The sequence below is a fragment of the Amphiura filiformis genome, chromosome 19 (genome assembly GCF_039555335.1).
Source record: "Amphiura filiformis chromosome 19, Afil_fr2py, whole genome shotgun sequence".
NCBI lineage: Eukaryota > Metazoa > Echinodermata > Ophiuroidea > Amphilepidida > Amphiuridae > Amphiura > Amphiura filiformis.
Genome location: NC_092646.1, coordinates 19182748 through 19202960, shown reverse-complemented (window position 1 = coordinate 19202960; position 20213 = coordinate 19182748). Strand labels below are relative to the sequence as shown.

Here is a 20213-nt window from a genome sequence, read left to right as displayed (position 1 = left end):
AACAACAAACATGGCATCATCTTTTCTATGGCGTCTTCGCGATTGCTTGAAAATTACCATTTTCTGACTTGTTTGAAAATTGCTGCTACACAACGTAAGTCGTAATGTGAATTACATAATTTAATGCCATTCTTTATACTCGTAAGATTCGTCGATATTACAAGGTTCAGTATTTTTGCTATCATCATCATCAGCAGCAGCGGCATCACCATCATCACAGTTATTGAATAAAACGAATTGTGGTGAAGGTAATATCTAACAACTGTGCGGCTCTGATTTGGTATGATCTATGATTTGGTCAGTTCTCATTTATTTTTCTCTTCATGTTCTTTGTTTGCTTTGTTTTTTTGTTTTGAGCGCTACGTTCTAAATGTAGCAGCGCTATACAATATAAAGGTGTCTCTTTTTGATATATCACATCACATATTCTTCTTCTCGTCAGAAGGAGTCAGAAAATATATAATTCTTCAAATTTAATCTTCGATCTTTTGGCTTATATGTAGGTCAACTATACATTTTCTAAATCCTTGTGCTTTAGAAGAACATTTCAGTGTGGGTATGAATTTTGACCCCTGTAAAAACTTTGACCTTGTCAATCTTGAATTGCCCAGTGATGCCAATTCTACACCCATTATCTCATTTTGTACCATACTCAGCAAAGCCATCTAACCTGCTAAACAAAAACTTGCAGCCGGGTGCCATTGATAAATCAAGCCAATCAAAGGTCAGTTAGTAGTCACTTGCTGTATGGCTGGGCATTATCAGCTCGGCTATCAAAAAGATGCCAATCACAGCAAAGGTTTGATAAAATTTTGGTACAAAAACCAAAAAGGTATAAAAGGTATAAAAGATTTTTTTTTGAATCTCAAGTATTGAAAATAAACTAGTAGCAATTTCGTAGTGCAGAGCGTATTGCCATTAGCCATACATTAAGGCCCGGTGCCCGATCTCGTCGATTAATTTGTCGGCGTGCCCGGAACCCAAGCCGCAGACCCACGTCGAGGCAACTATGCTGAGAAATATAATACATATATGATATGCACTAACAAAATGTGTACTCTGTCCAATAAAAGGTCATGTTCAGTCATCGAAATACTCCGAGACCCCGTTGACTTAGTCGGCGAGATTGAGCTCCGGGTCATTATCTATCTTAAAAAAATGGGGGCATTAATGCTCTATTGCACTGCAGTACATTAATTAACATAAAGAGAAAACAAGCAAAGAATAATAAGTACATTTCGCTGCGGTACCGTTCATATATTATTTGAATTTGATTAATGTTCGGCTCCACACCTGCTACATTAGAGCAGCCATGGTGATATATAGAAAATATATGCCGATACAACAAAAGCAATATACGTATTATAAGTGATATAACATGTATAATGGAATATTACTTACAAAATACAAGATTCGATAGCAATTTAGGAGATAAGATTTGATGTCCATTCAAATTATAAAAATGACAATGATGATGATGGTGATGATGATGATGATGATGATTATGATGATGATGATGATGATGATGATGATGATGATGATGATGATGATGATGATGATGATGATGAAGATAATGATGATGATGATGATGATGAAGATGATGATAATGATGATGATGATGATGATGATGATGATGATGATGATGATGATGATGATGATGATGATGATGATGATGATGTTGATGATGATGATGACGATCGGGACGATGGTGATGTTGGTGATGATTATGGTGATGAAGAAGCATCACAACTTTAGACACTCGTTAAAAACCACTTGGGACATTAGCTCTTGCATTGGTAGGATTCATTTATCTTGCAAACACTGACTCTTTAAATGTTTTGTATACAGAATGTGGTACCCCAATGGCGCTTGGGATGGAGGATTCCACTATTAAGGACAGTGAAATAACAGCATCTGAGTTTTTTGAATATCTTGTTTTTGGAACTGTAACAACCGATTATGCCCCTCAAGAGGGTAGACTCAACAAAGTTGATGGTTATTGGGGCACCGCAACTGACATCCCAACCGATCCGTGGATTCAAGTTGATCTTTCTACAACGTTTATTATTACGGGGATAGAGGTACAAGGCAACGTGCCTGACATAAATACGGCAGGTGATGAGGAGTACGTCACAGAGCTGAAAATCCAATATGGCGATTCAGATGTTGCGTTGGAATACGTAAAGGAAAATGGAGTTAAAAAGGTTGGTCGTAGCTTCTGATCAATTTATTTAACGAACAAATATACGTAGGCCCTCTTATTAGCTAAATTGGTATAGATGTAGTCCGATAACACCAAGCTACCTACACATAATGCATCATTCCCAAAATAATCTTATGTTAGCTAGTCTGAACTCACGTATGTATTATGGCATGTAAAACTGTACTAATTTAAAGTAAAGATACATAATGATGGAGCTATTTACACATCCGTGACATGAGTCACGCTGTGTTCTTTTTCTTACAGGTTCTTCTTTACACAGCCGTGACGTTGGTCACGGCTGTGTCTTTTTATTACAGGTTCTTCATTTTTCTTTCTTCTTCTTCTGTCAACCATTACATTTGCTCTAGCACTCACATGCTTACATCGATTTTGACCTATCTTGGTCACCATAATTATTGACCGTGCCTCTACATGTCACATGAATCAGGTCACGCAGGGTTCACAGGGGTCAAAAACGTTATTTCAACACAAAATGCATCTTCTCCGACAAATTACATTGGACAGTGACGCCACTTGCACACATGCATTGTTATTAACCAGTGTCTACATGGTGTACATATATTTGGGGTCAAAGGTTATTAAGGGGTCACTTCTGGTATAAAACGAAATACCTCCAAAAATTGCATTAGCTAACATAGAAAACAGTAACGGTATTATACCCATGAATTGTGAATAGCCAGTTTATATGTGGTATTTTTTATTTGGGGTCAAAGGTGATTACGGTTTTACTTCCTTTATAAAACGAAATACCTTTAAAAGGCATCTTCTCCCACACATTACGTAGGACAGTGACGCCACTTTCACACATGCATTGCTATATACTCAGTCTCTAGGGTGTACACAGATTTGGGGTCAAAGGTCATTAAGGGGTCACTTCCGGTATAAAACGAAATACCCTCACAGATTTTTTTTAATAGCTAAGGAAAACATAGCACTGTAACGGTATGTTCACGTATGCATTTTGGTTAGCCAGTGTTTATGTGGAAATTTTTAAGGGGTCACGTCCGGTCGGAGACGAAAAACATTCAAAATGCCCTTCGGCCACAAAGAACATGGCAAAGTGATGTCACGTGCACCTATGCATTCACATTAGCCAATGTATATGGGTTTCCATATATTTTGGGGTCCAAGGTCATTAAGGGGTCACAACACGGCTGTGTTCGTGGTCTTAGACCACAGCTATGTCTAGTTATCTATTGTTTGCTTCTTTACAAAGCGCAGGCACTTGTATAATGATATTAAAACATCTGAAAAACGACAAATGGCAACTTATTATCAAAGTATATATACCTACCGGAATAGGAGACTTTACTTTGAGATTCACGCCATATAGGCGATCGTCAGACGACAGGATGAAGAAATTTAGCCATCAACATCCAAATTATTCCAGAGTCTGACTCTCTTAAAGAGTCATACATTTTGACTCCGCCGACGACTCTGAATGTATAGTCAATTGAATCCACTGCTAAAATTCTAGTGTACTCACTTTGAGAGTCTCTTGACTCCATTCTGGCTGGTTATGAACAAAAGTATAGACAAATTTTATTTTCGGCAAAAAATTCTACAAAAATGTGATTTTCACCTATTTTTCTCCTAAATATGAAAGGAAATGACTACTTTCGCCTAAATAACAAGTAAAATGTCAGTAGCTCTTGGAATAATTTTACAAGAGTGAAATGAAAATCATTGGGGCTCACCACCCCCTCCCCCTCTATGGTCATTTTTATTGGCTGGTCTTACCCCCGCGGGTAAGAATATGCATCTAGGGTTAAAATAAAGATAAACAATGATAAAAAATGTTATTTATCTGTACAAGGGGGTAGGCACTTATACAATGGTATCAAAACATCTGAAAAACAACAAATGGCAAAGAAATTTTCACTTCACCAAACTTTTTATCATGAAAAGTAAGGAATAACTCATTTTTGTTAGCTAATTTAAATTTCGAATATTGTAAATACAGAGTCAAAAAAATGCAATAGAGCAAAGAATCGATATTGATGTAAGAACCAAGTTGAACTTTCCCATTATTAAAAGTTTCTATAAATGCCACCCTCAATAGTTACCTTCTGTGAAAAAATGAAGTGACTCGCTTTTACCGTTTAATTTTTATGAGTCCTTTTGCTGCGATACGCAATTTCATTATTTGTCCACGAAATAACATGTATTTTGAATAGGAGCACACAATGCACGATAAATGCACCAGCTCTGAAACTGACTTTAACTTAAATAAGGTTGATTTTTGCGTTATTTTGATTTCTTTTTTCTGTTCAAACAAACTTTCTAACATTACTTTAAGTCCTTCATACCTCACTCCAACTCCAGTTTTTTTTAATCCCAATAATGTCCAACTTACTGGAAATTCACTCCACTTCAATTTGCGCGCATTTCATTTCTACATTTGAAAACCCCGCCTACAAATTGTATGGTTTTGATAGAGAATAAACATCTTTAAAATAAAGGGAAAATGAAAATAACAACAAATAATGTTTCTTCTCCTTAAATAAGACCAAGGGCAATAACACTTTAGGTGCGCCATTGTATTTCAATGCCAATGAGGTTCAGAAAACGGCAGTGGTCCCAAATCTACCTTACACAGAGTGGGCTGACATTCAAATTTTAGATGTCTCTTGGACAAACATTAAAATTGGGTATCGCTATAAAATGTGTCATAAAAACAAAACGGTAAATGCTAATTCCTTGATTTTTTCACACAAGATCACTAATGGATATGTAATTATATAATTATAAAATGTTTTAAAACCTAAAAGGTTCAATATTGTGTCAGGGGAATGGTCCATACACTCTACTCCCAAATGTTGACGCCTGTATGTGGCTTTCTGACCAAATTAACCTCATATCTGGCCATTTTAGCCCCCCAAAAGCAATTTATTCCACGTTTGCTCCATATTTCACCAGTTTAGTTTCAATATGGCAAAATATTTTGCTCGCAATTGTACCACAAACTTATTCTGTTGCCAAAAGGTGCGTGATTCAATATACTTCAAGAAATTGTTTCAAAAAAAAAAAAATACGCAACTGTCTAGAATTGAAAAAAATGATCACATCAAACAACTGTGTTAGAAAATGCCCTAGAATGAATATTATAATTATTTAATTGGGTCGTAACTTTTTTGGAGAAACTTGTTAGCTCTAATTTGATACCAACAATTATTTGGTATTTTTTAAAGTTTCAAATTAAAAGTAGGATGCAAAGGTAAATGGTAGAGCATGACCAGAACATATTCCGAGACAAGGTAATACCGGGTGTCCCAAAAGTAACTTAACATTGTGAATTTGCCATAACTTGCGTGGGTTAATAGGGTTGTTACAAAAATTGCACAGTATGCAGATAATTCTTTTAAAAATGTTATGATACCAAACATGCCTATGTGGTCATGACCCTTTGGCATGAAATTAACGGATATCTACCGTACCGTAAAACCCACTTTTATAAACGCAAAATAAGTTTTGTCATTTGAGACGTGATAACACGATATAACGTGTTATCGTTTTAGAATCTGTTTTGTTTAATTTTGCTGTGTTTGTTTGATTGTTTGTTTGTTTTCAATGCGTAATCTTCATTTTCTTTTTATCTGGATTTTTTATGGAAACTGCTTAAGATCTTTTCTGAGGATTCGATGAACAGTTGTACGCTGTACTTTGTTCTCCATTGAAAGTCGACTTACTGATCGTCTTGGGCTTTTCGCCACCGCTCTTCGTATGACATCGATGATTGTAGCCGATCTTCCTGTTCTTCCACGTCATGCCCGAGATAGATCATGAACAGATCCAGTTGATAGGAATTTCTGCACTAGTTGCTGGCCTGTATTTCGGCTGGGTGCATAATTTACATTAAAATGTTCCTTAAACTTTGCTTGAGTGAGTTTGTCCGACTTTGTCTCGGCAAAGAACCATACCGTCTGAATCCGTTGATCTATAGGAAATTCATCTTCACTTGAACTGTTTTAAAGTGAAGTTTAATATTGTCAATATATCATAATTATAATCTAAAACAGCAGTCTCACTTACGTTAGGCCATGTAATCCATGTATGTTCTTACCTAAATGAAGCGTGTGCAGTGAGTGAACCAAAATCATTCATTCATTCATTCATTTCTTGTTCATCAAGTCTGTGTTGTTTCTTAACAATCTTTTTAATCATATGTGTTATGGAGGCCCAGGATTTTTATGGGGGGGGAGGGGCGCAAAGTGAATCTGGGGGGAATCGACAATTGCCGCAAAAAGTGGAAATTTACGTAATTTGGGATTTTTTGCCACAAAACTGGGGGCGGGGTAATCGGGGGGCAAGAAAAATATTTGGGGGAGCAAATGCACCCTTGCACACACCCGTAGCGCCGACAGTTCATAGACAAAGCATCACTCCTTTATTTACTTTAATTACTAGTCATTTTACTCGGTTTTTTTTTCTTCAGATTTTCCATGCAAGTAGTGATGCATTAAGTGTAGTAGCCATTACGTTTCCAACACCGGTCACTGCACGTTACATTCGTGTGCTGCCTATAACATGGAAAACATGGTGCTCAATGCGACTAGAAATCATCGGTTGCCCAATATCAGAAAGTAAGTATATGGTTAACTGTCCTGCATATCTGTGAAATGTACTGCGAAAGAGTTTGTCACAGAAAATGAGACTGATAAACTCCTAGCTTATGTATGATGTGTAAAGTAGCCTACTGAACTTATCGCTGCGCCGTCATCGTTCAATTCCGGATCGCAAACAAAAAAATTATGCCTAACAGATCCCCTCCTTGTTGTCCTTCACAGATATATCAAGCTTTTTGGAAAAGTTATCATAACAACAAGCTTCGTCTATATAAAGGAAATTTGTGTTAAGGGACTAGGTATTGTTAGTCGAAGCAGCAAAAAAAAATCGATTTTCATCAATATATTACGGAAAATGTAACACTTTAACATTAAAATATTTTGAAAAAGTTCATTCTACATATACTTTAAAAACATGCTTTTTTATTGTCGTTATATGCACCTGTCAATTGCAACCTCGGCCATTGGGTACCCGGGGATGGTCTGGGACTTGACATCATGTGACCCGGATTTGACTAAAAACTTGTCCCGGTGGAGCCGGGACTGGTATAAGAATTGACGTCGGCTAAAACTCCGGGAATTTGGGCCTAAACTTTACCCGGTTGAGAGCCGGAATACTGTCGTAGCTTACCCAAGGTTTTTCAATCAGTAAAATGACCCATGAACATTACCGTGCATAATGCATAATATTATAATTGTTTGCCTACATGACTTGTAGAACAAAAAAATTACGTTGTCAATTGTTTCATTTAAAATTAATACGCATATTGCTTTGTGTGACCAGTTATAGATGAATGTACAGTAGGTACAAACAACTGCCATAGTGGTGCTACATGCACCAATACCGTTGATTCCTTCAGCTGTGCATGTGATGCCGGTTACAGCGGAGATGGAATAACATGCACAGGTAAGAATGTTTTATCATCGTTTTATTTATTTGTTTATTTCTTGTAAAACCTTTTGAAACATTTCAGCACATTAATTAGAAGTTTAAACTTGAAAGATAACTGGCGTACCTATCCAGTTGATCTTGTTTTCGCATACGCTTGTAGATGTGTTTAGTTGCTGTTTGCTAGTCTCTATAAACACGTTGCAATTAGAAATCTATGTTTAAGTTGAATATTGATTGTAAATAGTCGGCGAACTTTTGATTTTTTTAACATACATATTCGTATAAATTTGGATGAGTGTACTTCGAATACTGATGATTGTAGTTAATCATCGTTCTTTTTATTTTATTTATTTTGAAACTGTTTGAAACAATTCAGCATATTAATTATAATTCGTTGTAGTTAAAAGATGAATGAAGTCTAACTTGTTAACTTAAAGTACCTAGATACTAAAATAGTTTATTTGCTATCAGCATTTTGCAGTTAGAAGAAATGTGTATTACATGGTTATTCGGCAAATTTGGAAAATTATTCATAATTTTTTATACAGATTTAGATGAGTGTACTTTAAATACTCATGGCTGTGATACAAATGCTACGTGTGCTAATACCGTCGGGTCATTTACGTGTACGTGTAATACCGGCTATACAGGAAGTGGACAAATATGTCCAGGTGAGATCATTAAGGATTACTTTTTCTTTTATGGTGGTGTAGTTGCTTCTGTTGCCGATAATTTGTTTGACGATGGTAAACATGATACTGATGACGATGATGAGACGGAGGAGGAATGTGGGGAGGTGTGGTATTTTTAGCGAGAGCTCTTATACTGTTCTTATAAATAAAATGGGTACTTGTATCACGCATGTACTAGAAATATACACGAATATAATGTATTTTATTGTGTGTTTGCGAAAACTATTTGGTTTCATTGATTTTAAAATCGATCGTGATTTCTTAAATAATAAAAACATTCCGACGGTACAAGGCTAACACACCTGTGTGTTTAAAAACATGATGTTGAATTAAATGGGGCTAATAGACAGAACGTGACTATTTGCATACTTAGGCACATAATTTTGTTTTGGTCCTATAGCGCTATTGGTGCCCGAAGAGGTACAGATGGCACTTTTTATCGTACCATGATCATTTGTACAGTGCATTTTTTTTAAAATGAAAAACAATGACAATATGCAACTGTTAATTATTATGCTTGAAACTATTTATTATATCTCCAGGGAGTAATATTAAGAGTCATAGGTACGTAATTGGGCACCGATAGTTCTATAGGACAACATTAGATGTGGTACCTTAGTGAAGTTGAAATAAACTTGCACATTGGTTTTTTTTAAATAGATGCTGATGAATGCACAGCAGGTACAGACAACTGCCATAGTGTTGCCACGTGCACCAAAAACGTAGGTTCTTTTACATGTGTATGTAATACCGGTTACAGCGGCGATGGAATAACATGCACGGGGCAACTTTTGTCATTTGAAGATGAACGACTACAGAATGTGTAGATATGTTCAATCAGAAGTAATTTGCATTTGTACTTTAAAACATGGAGGGTATAATTAGTCAGCTAATTTTGAAATTTGATAGTACATTTTTGACATATTTAGCGGATTGTAAATGTAAATTTTGGTTCATCCAGTCACATAGTTATATTTCTACTGACACAAGTTACTAAAGATTAAAAGTAATCAAAATCAAAACTGCGATATGAAAACAAAATTTTACGTTAAGATAACAATACAATAAGTAGATCAGATCGGTGATATAGTATTAATAACATTACCATCGCATGTTACTCCATCTCCGCTATAGCCGTCATACCATTCACATGTGAACGAACCAACAGTATTGATACATGGGGCAGCAGAACTGCAGTTGTCTGTATAAGCTGTATTAAAGCAGTTAGCAGCCTGGACAACCGATTCTTTAGAAATGCTTAGTCGCGCTGAAAGTCGATCGATACATGTTAAAATCAGCACAATTCAGAGATACACCTTTTTGCTATGAAATTTATTTTCTCGGTCAAATATAAAGCAATATTTTTTTTTCTTCAGTAATGTCAGTTAAAAACTTGGTGCTTGGATATACATTTTTTTTACAAATCCTGGTGTTAAAATTAAGCATCAAATTGTGTCTTTTAGTGTGATATTTTTGATTTTATAGGCCTTCAGTTCGCCCGCGAGCTTTTTACGGAATTCATTTTTAGCGTCTCAAACTAATATAGTTTGCTAAAGAAAGATATTTCCCACCTCTGTAAAGCACATCGTGTGGGTCTATATATTATAGTTTTGTTAGAATTTCCGTTTTTATTTTACCCTTTTTCCCATCATACTCAGAAAATGTCTAACTCAGTACTTTTTATCTCGAGAGCAACCAGCAGAAATAGTCGATATTTCCTTTGTTGTTTATCCAGGTCAATTTTCCATTGAAAGCAAATTGCCCGACCAGCGATTTGGTAGCCCAAATCCCCAATTGAGTGTTCTGGTTAAACATGATCAGTAGGAGCGCTATAGGCCTGGGAATTTCTTTGCTATATTGAAGTTCTAGCAACACTGTAGCCATGCCGGTATTCCTATTAAACCCAGGGATATCGATCCACAATGCTAGTATTAGCCTTAGATTTCACTCGTTGATTTTGAAAAATGGTCAGCCGGCAGTTAAAATGGTGAAATGAAAACGCAAATTCTGACAAAACTATGATATATCGCTCACGGTGATGTGCGTTAGAAAGTTGGGAAAAATCCTTCATTAGCGAACTATCTTACTTTGAAAAGCTAAAAGGTTGATCCAAAAAAAGGCTCGCTGACAGAGTTTAAGCCTATCAAAACCGAAAATCTTACACTAAATGACTAAATTTCACGCCTAAGTTTAACACTAGAATTTGAAAAAAAATACAGAATCAAGCACTACAATTTTTCCTGACATTTACTGAAAAAATGAAAATGATTGCTTTTCATTTGGCCGAGAAAATTAATTTTACATCGAAAAGGTGTAACCAAAAAATTTAGCTCATTTCAACACCAAATTCGATCGTTTGTATTGCCTCATTAAATGACTGAGTGAGCCTTGCCAAACAAAAGAATCGGTTGTCCAGGCTGCTAACTGAAAGGTGGTGCATTTTCAATTAACAATTGGTACTTGGTATATAGTCGTCAGTCGGGCCATCGCGGGCAAATAAGTTTGACCAGGCTCAGCAATTTCGACCGCGTGCGTCATTATTTTTGATTTGAAACTTGACTAACTTGTACGTTAGTCGAGCAGGCTTCACTTTGCCTGACTAGCTTGGACGTTAGTTTGACTAGCTTATGTTAATAGCTCGACTAATTTATGACTAACTTCAAGTTAGTCCAGATGGTGTCCATTTTGACTAACCTAACGTTAGACACGCAGTTATAATCTAGTCAGGCAGTAAAACCATGAAAAAAGAGACAAATGTGGAAGTTTATCGTGTCTGATGGGATTTATACTCATAGTTTTGCGTTTTGAAACTGATATATTAATTTAAGAAAATCCTCTTACCTAGTAATCATTATGACAACAGATTTATGACCACTTACCTTCTTTGGGAATTGAACCTGGACCTGAAGATTACAAACCTTCTACACTCACCACTAGACCATGAAGGCACTTACAAATAATGAATCTTTTTATCAGTACTTATCATTATGCTTATTGCTAATCCTAGATTTCAAAGTCTGCAATCCCATGTGAATATCCAAAATATCACAATATACAATAACTAAGAAAGCTCTTACAAATATAAACAGTATGCTATTATCAATAGAGAGATTGCGATTTTCTAAACGTAGACGTAGACCGTACGTTTTTACGTACGTCATTAGAGACATTGCGATTTCCAAACGTAGGTATCGGACGTAGAGAACTCGAGTGTTTCCCTACGAATGTTATAATCAAAATGTCATGTGTTTTTTGTACAGGTGAGGGGTGGGGCAATAATTTTGTGTATCCTCGGGTGGTGAATTATTATATGGGGAACAGATGTGTTGGCAGGTCAAAAAGGGGGGGAGGGTCGTGTATTCTTTGGCAGTGGCCCATAAATATTTTTCTTTCTCCTTTTTGACCCCCACCCCAATTTTTGAGGCAAAAACCCAATTTATGTAAATTTCACCTTTTGTGACAATTTTGCGCAAAATTGTTGATTTGCCGCCCCCCCGAAATTCACTTTGTCCCCCCCCCCCACACCATACACCCGTAAAAATCCTGGTGCCACCACTGTTTTACATAGAACCCCGATAAATATTACGATACTGTTTTGTTTTGATGGTAATCTAATCTTCCATTTTCATATACTGTACATTGCTCAGACCAATGTATCATACACGATGCAGGCAAACTCGATATGTATTTTGCGCATCAAAGTACACCGTATTGTTGTATTTCTACTCTTCACAGTGTCATCACCCCGATATCTTCATGGCAGAAATCGCCATGGTATGTTGAATCCACCGCCACGCATGGCCATTTTGTTCCGACCTGTTTAATAGTTTTGAGACACATAATGGGCCGAAGGACATCTGACTATTAAGGCTACTGACCTCGCTGTGTGTGAGCATAGCTTATCAAAAATCTATGGTGTGAGTTAGCATGGTACGCCATAGGTCACTGCTTTTAGACTACCTCCACGATTGACCTATACACTGTGCTATATAATTCGGCACATATAAAATCAGAATTATTGTCAGTTTTTGAGAGACACAAGCTTCTTCCTCAAGACGCTAGCTAACGACTATCATATCTGTTCAACATGTATATTCAATATGCAAGGAACCACATCTGGCTTCTTTATACAAAATTATTTACGTGAGATATTCATCATTTTCTACCTCGGTATCCAAAGATTTTTGTCTGAATATCAACATCGTGCATAGCACATTCACGTGTATCGATCCCGGGTATTTATTTTAGTATCTCTGCTGTACCAAGTTATTATTAGCCAGGCGATGTCGGTGTGCTCTATACGCTGGCGAAGTGACGTCATAATCGGATTTACTATCATAGCAATAGATGAATACAATTTTGAATAGATCTCTCTGCACTACAGCAGGTTGCACTCAGCACCTGTCTTCAAGCATATAATAGATTGAATATAATACCGCTCTTTTCAAAGAGACTAATCTTACAGGTGCAAGTGATTAGCATTTCTTTGACATCTGTAATGGTTCAATGCATCGGTACCGCATGAACGTTGTAGTGCGGGCGATATAGCCAAAATTGTATTAATCTATTGCTATGGTAGTTAATCCGATTAACTACGTCACTTTGCCAGCGTATACCCGATAAATGTTGGAGTTGCCTATAGCCTATGTTTAAAATTCAATTTGCTACTGATACGTCATGTGGTTGGAATTGAGTATTCTGTTTGTAGCCACGGCGTGGGTTCGAGGCCCACCTCTGCAGAACTGAAATACGATGCATAGCTACGTAAAACCGTACGTATTAGAGAGATTGCGATATTCCAAACGCAGCACGTGGACCGTACGTTTTCACGTACGTTTTTATGTACGTTAAAACGGTGTTAAATATTGCTAGCCATGGTTTTCAAACTGGATTGTGCTCATTCGTCCAGAAGGAGATCAAGTCGGCTGGAATAAAGACTATAAATCTGATCTAATCTAATCTAGGTCGATAGAGGGCATAGTGATTGGAACATTAATAGTAAGCGCAGGCTACTGAGTCTCTACCTAATTCAAACAGCCCGTTTTTGATTGTGACTAGAATTTTGAATTAACATGCTGCTTAAACTTACTTGTATTTTTATGCTCCTCAAATACTATAGTTGCCCAAAAACATGTATTTTGGTAGATTAAAGATCACTACATCCATATATCATGACTTTACTTTCAAAATGAGACTTTTTCGTCTCATTAAAGATCACTACATCCATATAAATTATCATGACTTTACTTTCAAAATGAGACTTTTTCGTCCTGAAAATTGGGCGCGTTGCATGAACTTCGACATGAAAAACAAAATTGATCTCCGCACCCTGTACAACAATTTGACAATTATTTTCTGAAAAGGAATCAGGATATAATTATAGTGCTACTCGAGTTTTCACCCCCCATCTTAAAACAAAACTTTCCAGAGCATTGTTAAAGTGCATCATTTTTTCAACCTTTCTGAATAATAATAATAATAATAATAATAATAATAATAATAATAATAATAATAATAATAATAATAATAATAAAACACTTTTATAAAGCGCATTACATACAAGAACATATCCCAATGCGCTGAACAGTAAAATACAAAATTAATTCATGTTTAAAAAGATATAAGGTAAAAGGGCTTACACTACAACATACTTAAATTACACATGGCAAGAAGACAATGGTTAAGGACGCCCGTGATAATCAGAACCGACAAAAGCGCCCTACAAAAGTAATATGCATAATAATTAAACAAACGACTTGAGGCGCAGCGTGAGTAAAAGAACGTTGGCCGTATGTGACAGTATTCACGGAGTAGTGGCAAAGTTGAGTGGCAGAGCTAGATCTTAGAGTGCGTGCAGGGTTCTTGATAGTGATAAGATCTTGGATGTAACCCAGATAGCATGGCGATATTGGTCCAATAGTGGCCCAATGTATGTTCCTTAATGGCCCAACATTGGTTAATGATATCACACCAATATCATTTGCTCATGGGCCCAAGATTGGTCCAAAGTTGGGCTTGGGCTAATGTTGGCCCCAGCTTGGCCCAAACCTTGTCACATACATTGAACCAACATTGGGCCTGTACCTATTTATTATTGGCAAACAATTGGCTGCCAATGTTTTAACAATATATAATTTTAGTATTGGGCCAGTATTGATGCAATGGATTACTGTAATTATTGGACGTTATTGGCTCGGGAAAAGCGATATGTATCATCTCTTGCCCGCTTCGCGGTAAGAGAGGAACACTATACGACTCATCACCGTAGTGTTGAATAGCCATCATGAGTATTTGATAGCATGGTGACACGTACTTTAGAAATTATCTTAAAAGTATGGTCTTAGAATTGGAAGTGCCGAAAATTCTTGTGTATTTTCTTAAAAATAAATAATCCGTGGTGTTAAATAGCGTTTGCCCTGCGTTTTATCATCCGTGGTTTTGTTTCCTATTATTTCAACTTAGTATAATATTTAGGATTTAAATTAGGTCTTCCAAACACTAGTACTCATCACAATAATTATTTGTTACCCTAATTTAACCCAATTTGTTACCGAAATTGGTGTGATAACCTATATTGGCTGCCAACATGATGCCAATGTAAAAATTGCCAATTGAAAGCCAAGATTGGCCCAATATGGGTCAGCAAAATAATGCCAAGACTGGTCTTATTGATCATGACGAATGTGGCCCAATATTGGGCCAATAGGATCACGATTGTTGGCTTTATGTTGGCAGCTGTTCACAACCAATATATTGTGCCTATATTTGACCAATTTAGGCTGCCACAGTGATGCCAATATGAAGATTACCAATGGATAGCCAAGACTGGCCCAATATGGCCAGCAAAATAATGCCGATGCCAAGATTGGCGTTCGAAAACCAACATTGGGCCAATATATGCATGTTATCTGGGAAGTTGGTGCGAGTCCAATAACGGCTTTGTATGTGATCAGCAACAATTTGTACACTATCCTTTGTTTAAGTGAATAAATAGGGATCAATCATAAACAAATTTATGCTGTGTTTGTTGTGTGATGCTTGCCAGAGCAAAGTTGATCAACGGGGTGGTACCTGTTTAGAGAGAAACAGGGCGATTTCCCGAAGTACATTTTTGTTCCGAATGGTTTTACTCAGAAGCGACGGTGATCCGAGTGCGCTTTTCTAAGAAAGGTCACAATGCAAAAAGGTATTTGCTCCGAATGGTCATTGTTCGAAATTATTTAGTCCATATAGTTGTGTTCCGGTGATCGGTCATTGGCCCGATATTGTTCACCTATTACACTCATGCCATCGGTAACATTACTTGTAATCACGGCTCCTAATATCACCTCTATGCCGATGACGTGTAGAGTAAATTTTTCATACCACTTTTGAATTTTCCCTTGGTTTCTGTATAGTTTTTTACTGTGTGTTTTCCATGGACAGTTATGACCGTTCAGGATCACCGTAGATTATCATCTTCAATCCTGCTTTCCCGGGTGATGCAGCGTGTGCCTTGTTGAAACTTTCCAACTGCATCCGTGAGCTACAAGCTTGGCTCACCAGTAACAAGCTTAAGGTCAATATGGCCAAGACTGTTTTTTTGCTACCTCTTCTGATTATCACTACATTAATCTCAAACATATGGGCTGGAGATCTCTGTATCTTTCCCATAAAGAATTTTTGACCATGACATGAAGATGTCCAGTTATGTTACGCATTTTTCCAAAACTTTGAATTGGCAGATTGGCAATATCTGGAGGATTAGGCGGTTGCTCAGTTTTGATGTGTGTACCAATGCGGTTAGGACTCTCGTCCTGTCCAAGATTGATTACTGATTCTCCTAGCTCAATGGTATCTCCCAGAAAAAGCTCACCCGCCTGCAGCTTCTCCAGAACAAGTGCGCCAGACTCATCTTCAGAGAGCCCAAATATACTCATACTTCTCGTTTGCTTCATAGTCTGCACTGCCTTCCAGTTGCTAAACGTATCCAGTTCCGCACTCTCGTTCACGTTTATAAGGTTCTTGTTTCGTCTACACCTGAATACCTGTCCTCCATATCCGTCATTCTGGATACTCATTGCGCTCTACTGCTGCCACTTGCCTTTCCACTCTGAGATCCCACAAGTTAGCTGGTGACAGAGCAATTTCCATCAGTGTCCCTGTTTTATGGAATGGTTTGCCTTCCCACTTTCGTGAATCTGCCAATGTCCAAACCTTTAAAAAGAACATGAAAACTTACCTATTCACCTCATGTTTCCCCTCTCTTGCATTTTTTCCTTTTCCATAGCTCACGGTTGTTTGATGTTTATAGAATTGGCTTCATTATTAAGTAAACGCAAACTATAGGTGGCGCTATTTATCATAAATCATATTTCTTAATTTGCGAGGGGTAGGTAATCAATAAGGCAATTAAAACAGGGAGAATAGGTGAAACAAGCAATAAAGTCATTTTATAAACATCTAATTCAACAAAAAATAAAGGAATTGTTTGTATTATAAGCCTGAAAGTGTAATTTTCAGTATCTAAATAGCGCCACCAATCTTGTCATACATAGATACATTTTATATTCGAAAAGCTTTAAAAAATGCTGTTAAAGTTAATAATGTTGAAAGTTGAAAATGACTCTGTATACATTAGCATGATACCGTTTTAGTTGTTTTAGCCTAAAATTGGGTTGTACATCATGTTTTGTTTGAAAAACTAATAAATGATCACATCAAACAACCGTGAGCTCTTTGTATGTTTGTTTTTCATTTTTTGTGTATATTATTTTATAATTATTACAACTTGAAACGGTAATGCTGAAGTGCTTTTAGTTGCTTAGCAGCGTATTATTTCAGCTGTACATGAATGGTTTCTCAACTGCACGAACGCACAGCACAGTCCATTAAAGAAACCAAGAAACGTATTCGACTTGTGCCAGAAGTGGGTAAGTGCAATAGCTGCCCAGTGAACATTTGATAATTTACATACATTGTCATTGTCCTCATATTCACATGGCAGCTAAACATAGCAGCTATAGCACTTACTCACTTCTGGCACTGAACATTTGATATAGGCCTATACACGTAGTTGCGCCTAGATAACTAAGTGGCTTTCTAATCCAATATCGTACGCCGGCAATTACTTGGATATAAGCATTTCGAACAAATTATCAAGAATGTGACACCTTAAGTCTGTTTTCTGCAATGGATTTGTAACTATAGGACAATCACAATGGACCACGATGTTTGTTTTTAATATGCTGTGGTTTTCCCTTTGGGTATTTTATTGCGCAACTTCTAAATGCCTATGTACATGTAAGTGACGGTGAACAGTTATCATGTGTTTCAGAATTCTTTATTGTGTTTCTTTGTGTGTTTACTGATTGTAAGTTCAGAGTATTTCAACCAAATGTATCTTCTTACCATTTTATAACAACTGTTTTGTGTAAAATTGTAAACGAGCAGAAGAAGGAATGCATTGTGAGTGATACAATCGACATTGATACCGTGACCCTTAAATGGAATCATTACGTAAGTCACATCGCATAAATTGAAAGGAGAAGAATGGTCCAATATGTCGGTCTTATATTTTCAGTATGGTATGTATTAGACGACAACTAGGACAGTTTACTAGGACAGTTTACCATACTATACTGCCTATACTGTTTAAACGTTCCGTAACGTTTTTGTCTGATCAGATTGTTGTGTATTTTGCAGCTGTCCGGCTTGAGGGAGGCTTTAATGCATGGGACGGACGCGTCGAAATCTATCATAATAATGAGTGGGGAACGGTGTGTGATACTAATTGGGATGCCAATGATGCTGAAGTTGTATGTCGGGAGTTGGGGTATCCAACTACTGCATCAGCTATAGCGTATCCGGGTGCAGTATTTGGTCAGGGAAGCGGTATGACATGGATTGATAATATTACTTGTAGTGGGTCAGAAAGTACTTTAGAATCTTGCGCTCATAATGGATGGGGTGTCCACGATTGCGGACACGATCAGGACGCTTGTGTTAAGTGTGATGGTATATTGATCTATTATTATATTACCTCTGTTTTAAATACATGTTGCGCTTTCACTAAATATAAAGCTTAAATTTCCCTTGAGGTTTTTTTTGTCTCACATTGAGATGATTCAGCCAGAGGCCGTATATACTAAATATAACTTCGAACTTCACCATCATGTAGTTCTAGGAAGTGACCGATTGTTTTTTTTTCGTCAGTGATTTGACTGGAAAAGGCTGTAAAAATTGTATTAAATGTTCTTTAAAACATTGGTGATCTAATATAGTTTGTATTAGGTAATTATTATTATGTTACACTTGATTTGCTTGTTAATAAAAATTAAGTAATCAAACATAAAATTTGAACATTTCGCTTCATACCTGTTTTTTCACATCATCCTTTAGATACAGATGAATGTGCGTCTAACACGGACAACTGTGAGTCTTTTGCAACATGTACCAATCAGGTTGGTAGTTTTACTTGTACCTGTATAACTGGATATGAAGGCAACGGGGTCACGTGTACAGGTGAGAGTCAAGTGTTTAGATCTAAGTTATTTGCATATCTCCCAAAATCTCAATCTTTTAGCCATTGATGACGTCTTTAATTTGGAATTTTCTTAATACATATGCAATGTATGACAATTTACCACTCACTCATCTTCTTTTAGATGTCGATGAATGTGCGTCTAATACGGACAACTGTCATTCTCTGGCAACATGTACCAATCAGGTTGGTGGCTTTACTTGTGCCTGCATAACTGGATATGACGGTGATGGATTCACGTGTACAGGTGAGAGTCAAGTGTTTAGATCTAAGTTATTTGCATATCTCCCAAAATCTCAATCTTTTAGTCGATGATGACGTCTTTAATTTGGAATTTTCTTAATACATATACAATGTATAACAATTTACCACTCACTCATCTTCTTTTAGATGTAGATGAATGTGCGTCTAATACGGACAACTGTCATTCTCTGGCAACATGTACCAATCAGGTTGGTGGCTTTACTTGTGCCTGCATAACTGGATATGACGGTGATGGATTCACGTGTACAGGTGAGAGTCAAGTGTTTAGATCTAAGTTATTTGCATATCTCCCAAAATCTCAATCTTTTAATCATTGATGACGTCTTTAATTCTGAATTTTCTTAATACATATGCAATGTATAACAATTTACCACTCACTCATCTCCTTTTAGATGTCGATGAATGTGTTTCTAGTCCGGACATATGTCATAGTCACACTAATGCAATATGTACCAATGAGATTGGTAGCTTTACTTGTGAATGTATAACTGGATATCAAGGTGATGGATTCACGTGTACAGGTGAGAGTCAAGTGGTTAGATCTAAGTTATTTGCATATCTCCCAAAATCTCAATCTTTTTGTCGATGATGACGTCTTTAATTTGGAATTTTCTTAATACATATACAATGTATAACAATTTACCACTCACTCATCTTCTTTTAGATGTAGATGAATGTGCGTCTAATACGGACAACTGTCAATCTTCTGTGGCAACATGTACCAATCAGGTTGGTAGCTATACTTGTGCCTGCATAAATGGATATGAAGGCAATGGGGTCACGTGTACAGGTAAGAATCAAGTGTTTCGATCTATGTTATTTGCATATCTCTCAAAATTTCAATCTTTTGGTCATTGATGACGTCTTTAATTTGGAAATGTCTTAATACATATACAACGTATACGAATTTACCACTCACTCGTCTTCTTTTAGATGTAGATGAATGTGCTTCTAGTCCGGACATCTGTCATACTAATGCAATATGTACCAATGAGATTGGTAGCTTTACTAGATACAGATGAATGTGCGTCTAACACGGACAACTGTGAGTCTT

General features: G+C 36.8%; 1 protein-coding gene and 1 pseudogene across 1 annotated transcript; one reads left to right on the top strand and one right to left on the bottom strand.

The window, feature by feature from the left end:
- On the top strand, positions 1-20181 carry LOC140140428 (uncharacterized). The gene is made up of 12 exons (XM_072162189.1): positions 1-94; positions 1849-2204; positions 6660-6807; positions 7574-7696; positions 8230-8352; positions 18058-18369; positions 18754-18876; positions 19020-19142; positions 19286-19408; positions 19552-19680; positions 19824-19949; positions 20093-20181. The coding sequence occupies exons 1-12, from the start codon at positions 28-30 to the stop codon at positions 20179-20181; spliced, it is 1842 nt and encodes a 613-aa protein (XP_072018290.1). The 5' UTR covers positions 1-27.
- Positions 14620-14715, bottom strand: LOC140141713 (small nucleolar RNA U3; annotated as a pseudogene).
- Positions 20182-20213: the final 32 nt, after the last annotated feature.

What these genes read in the sequence shown, in the direction of transcription:
- LOC140140428 (XM_072162189.1), top strand. Translation starts at nt 28, where the DNA reads ATGGCGTCTTCGCGATTGCTTGAAAATTACCATTTTCTGACTTGTTTG. An exon ending in AGATGGAATAACATGCACAG is followed by an intron (nt 7,697 to 8,229) that starts GTAAGAATGTTT and finishes TTTTTTATACAG; the next exon opens with ATTTAGATGAGTGTACTTTA. An exon ending in CAACGGGGTCACGTGTACAG is followed by an intron (nt 18,877 to 19,019) that starts GTGAGAGTCAAG and finishes ATCTTCTTTTAG; the next exon opens with ATGTCGATGAATGTGCGTCT.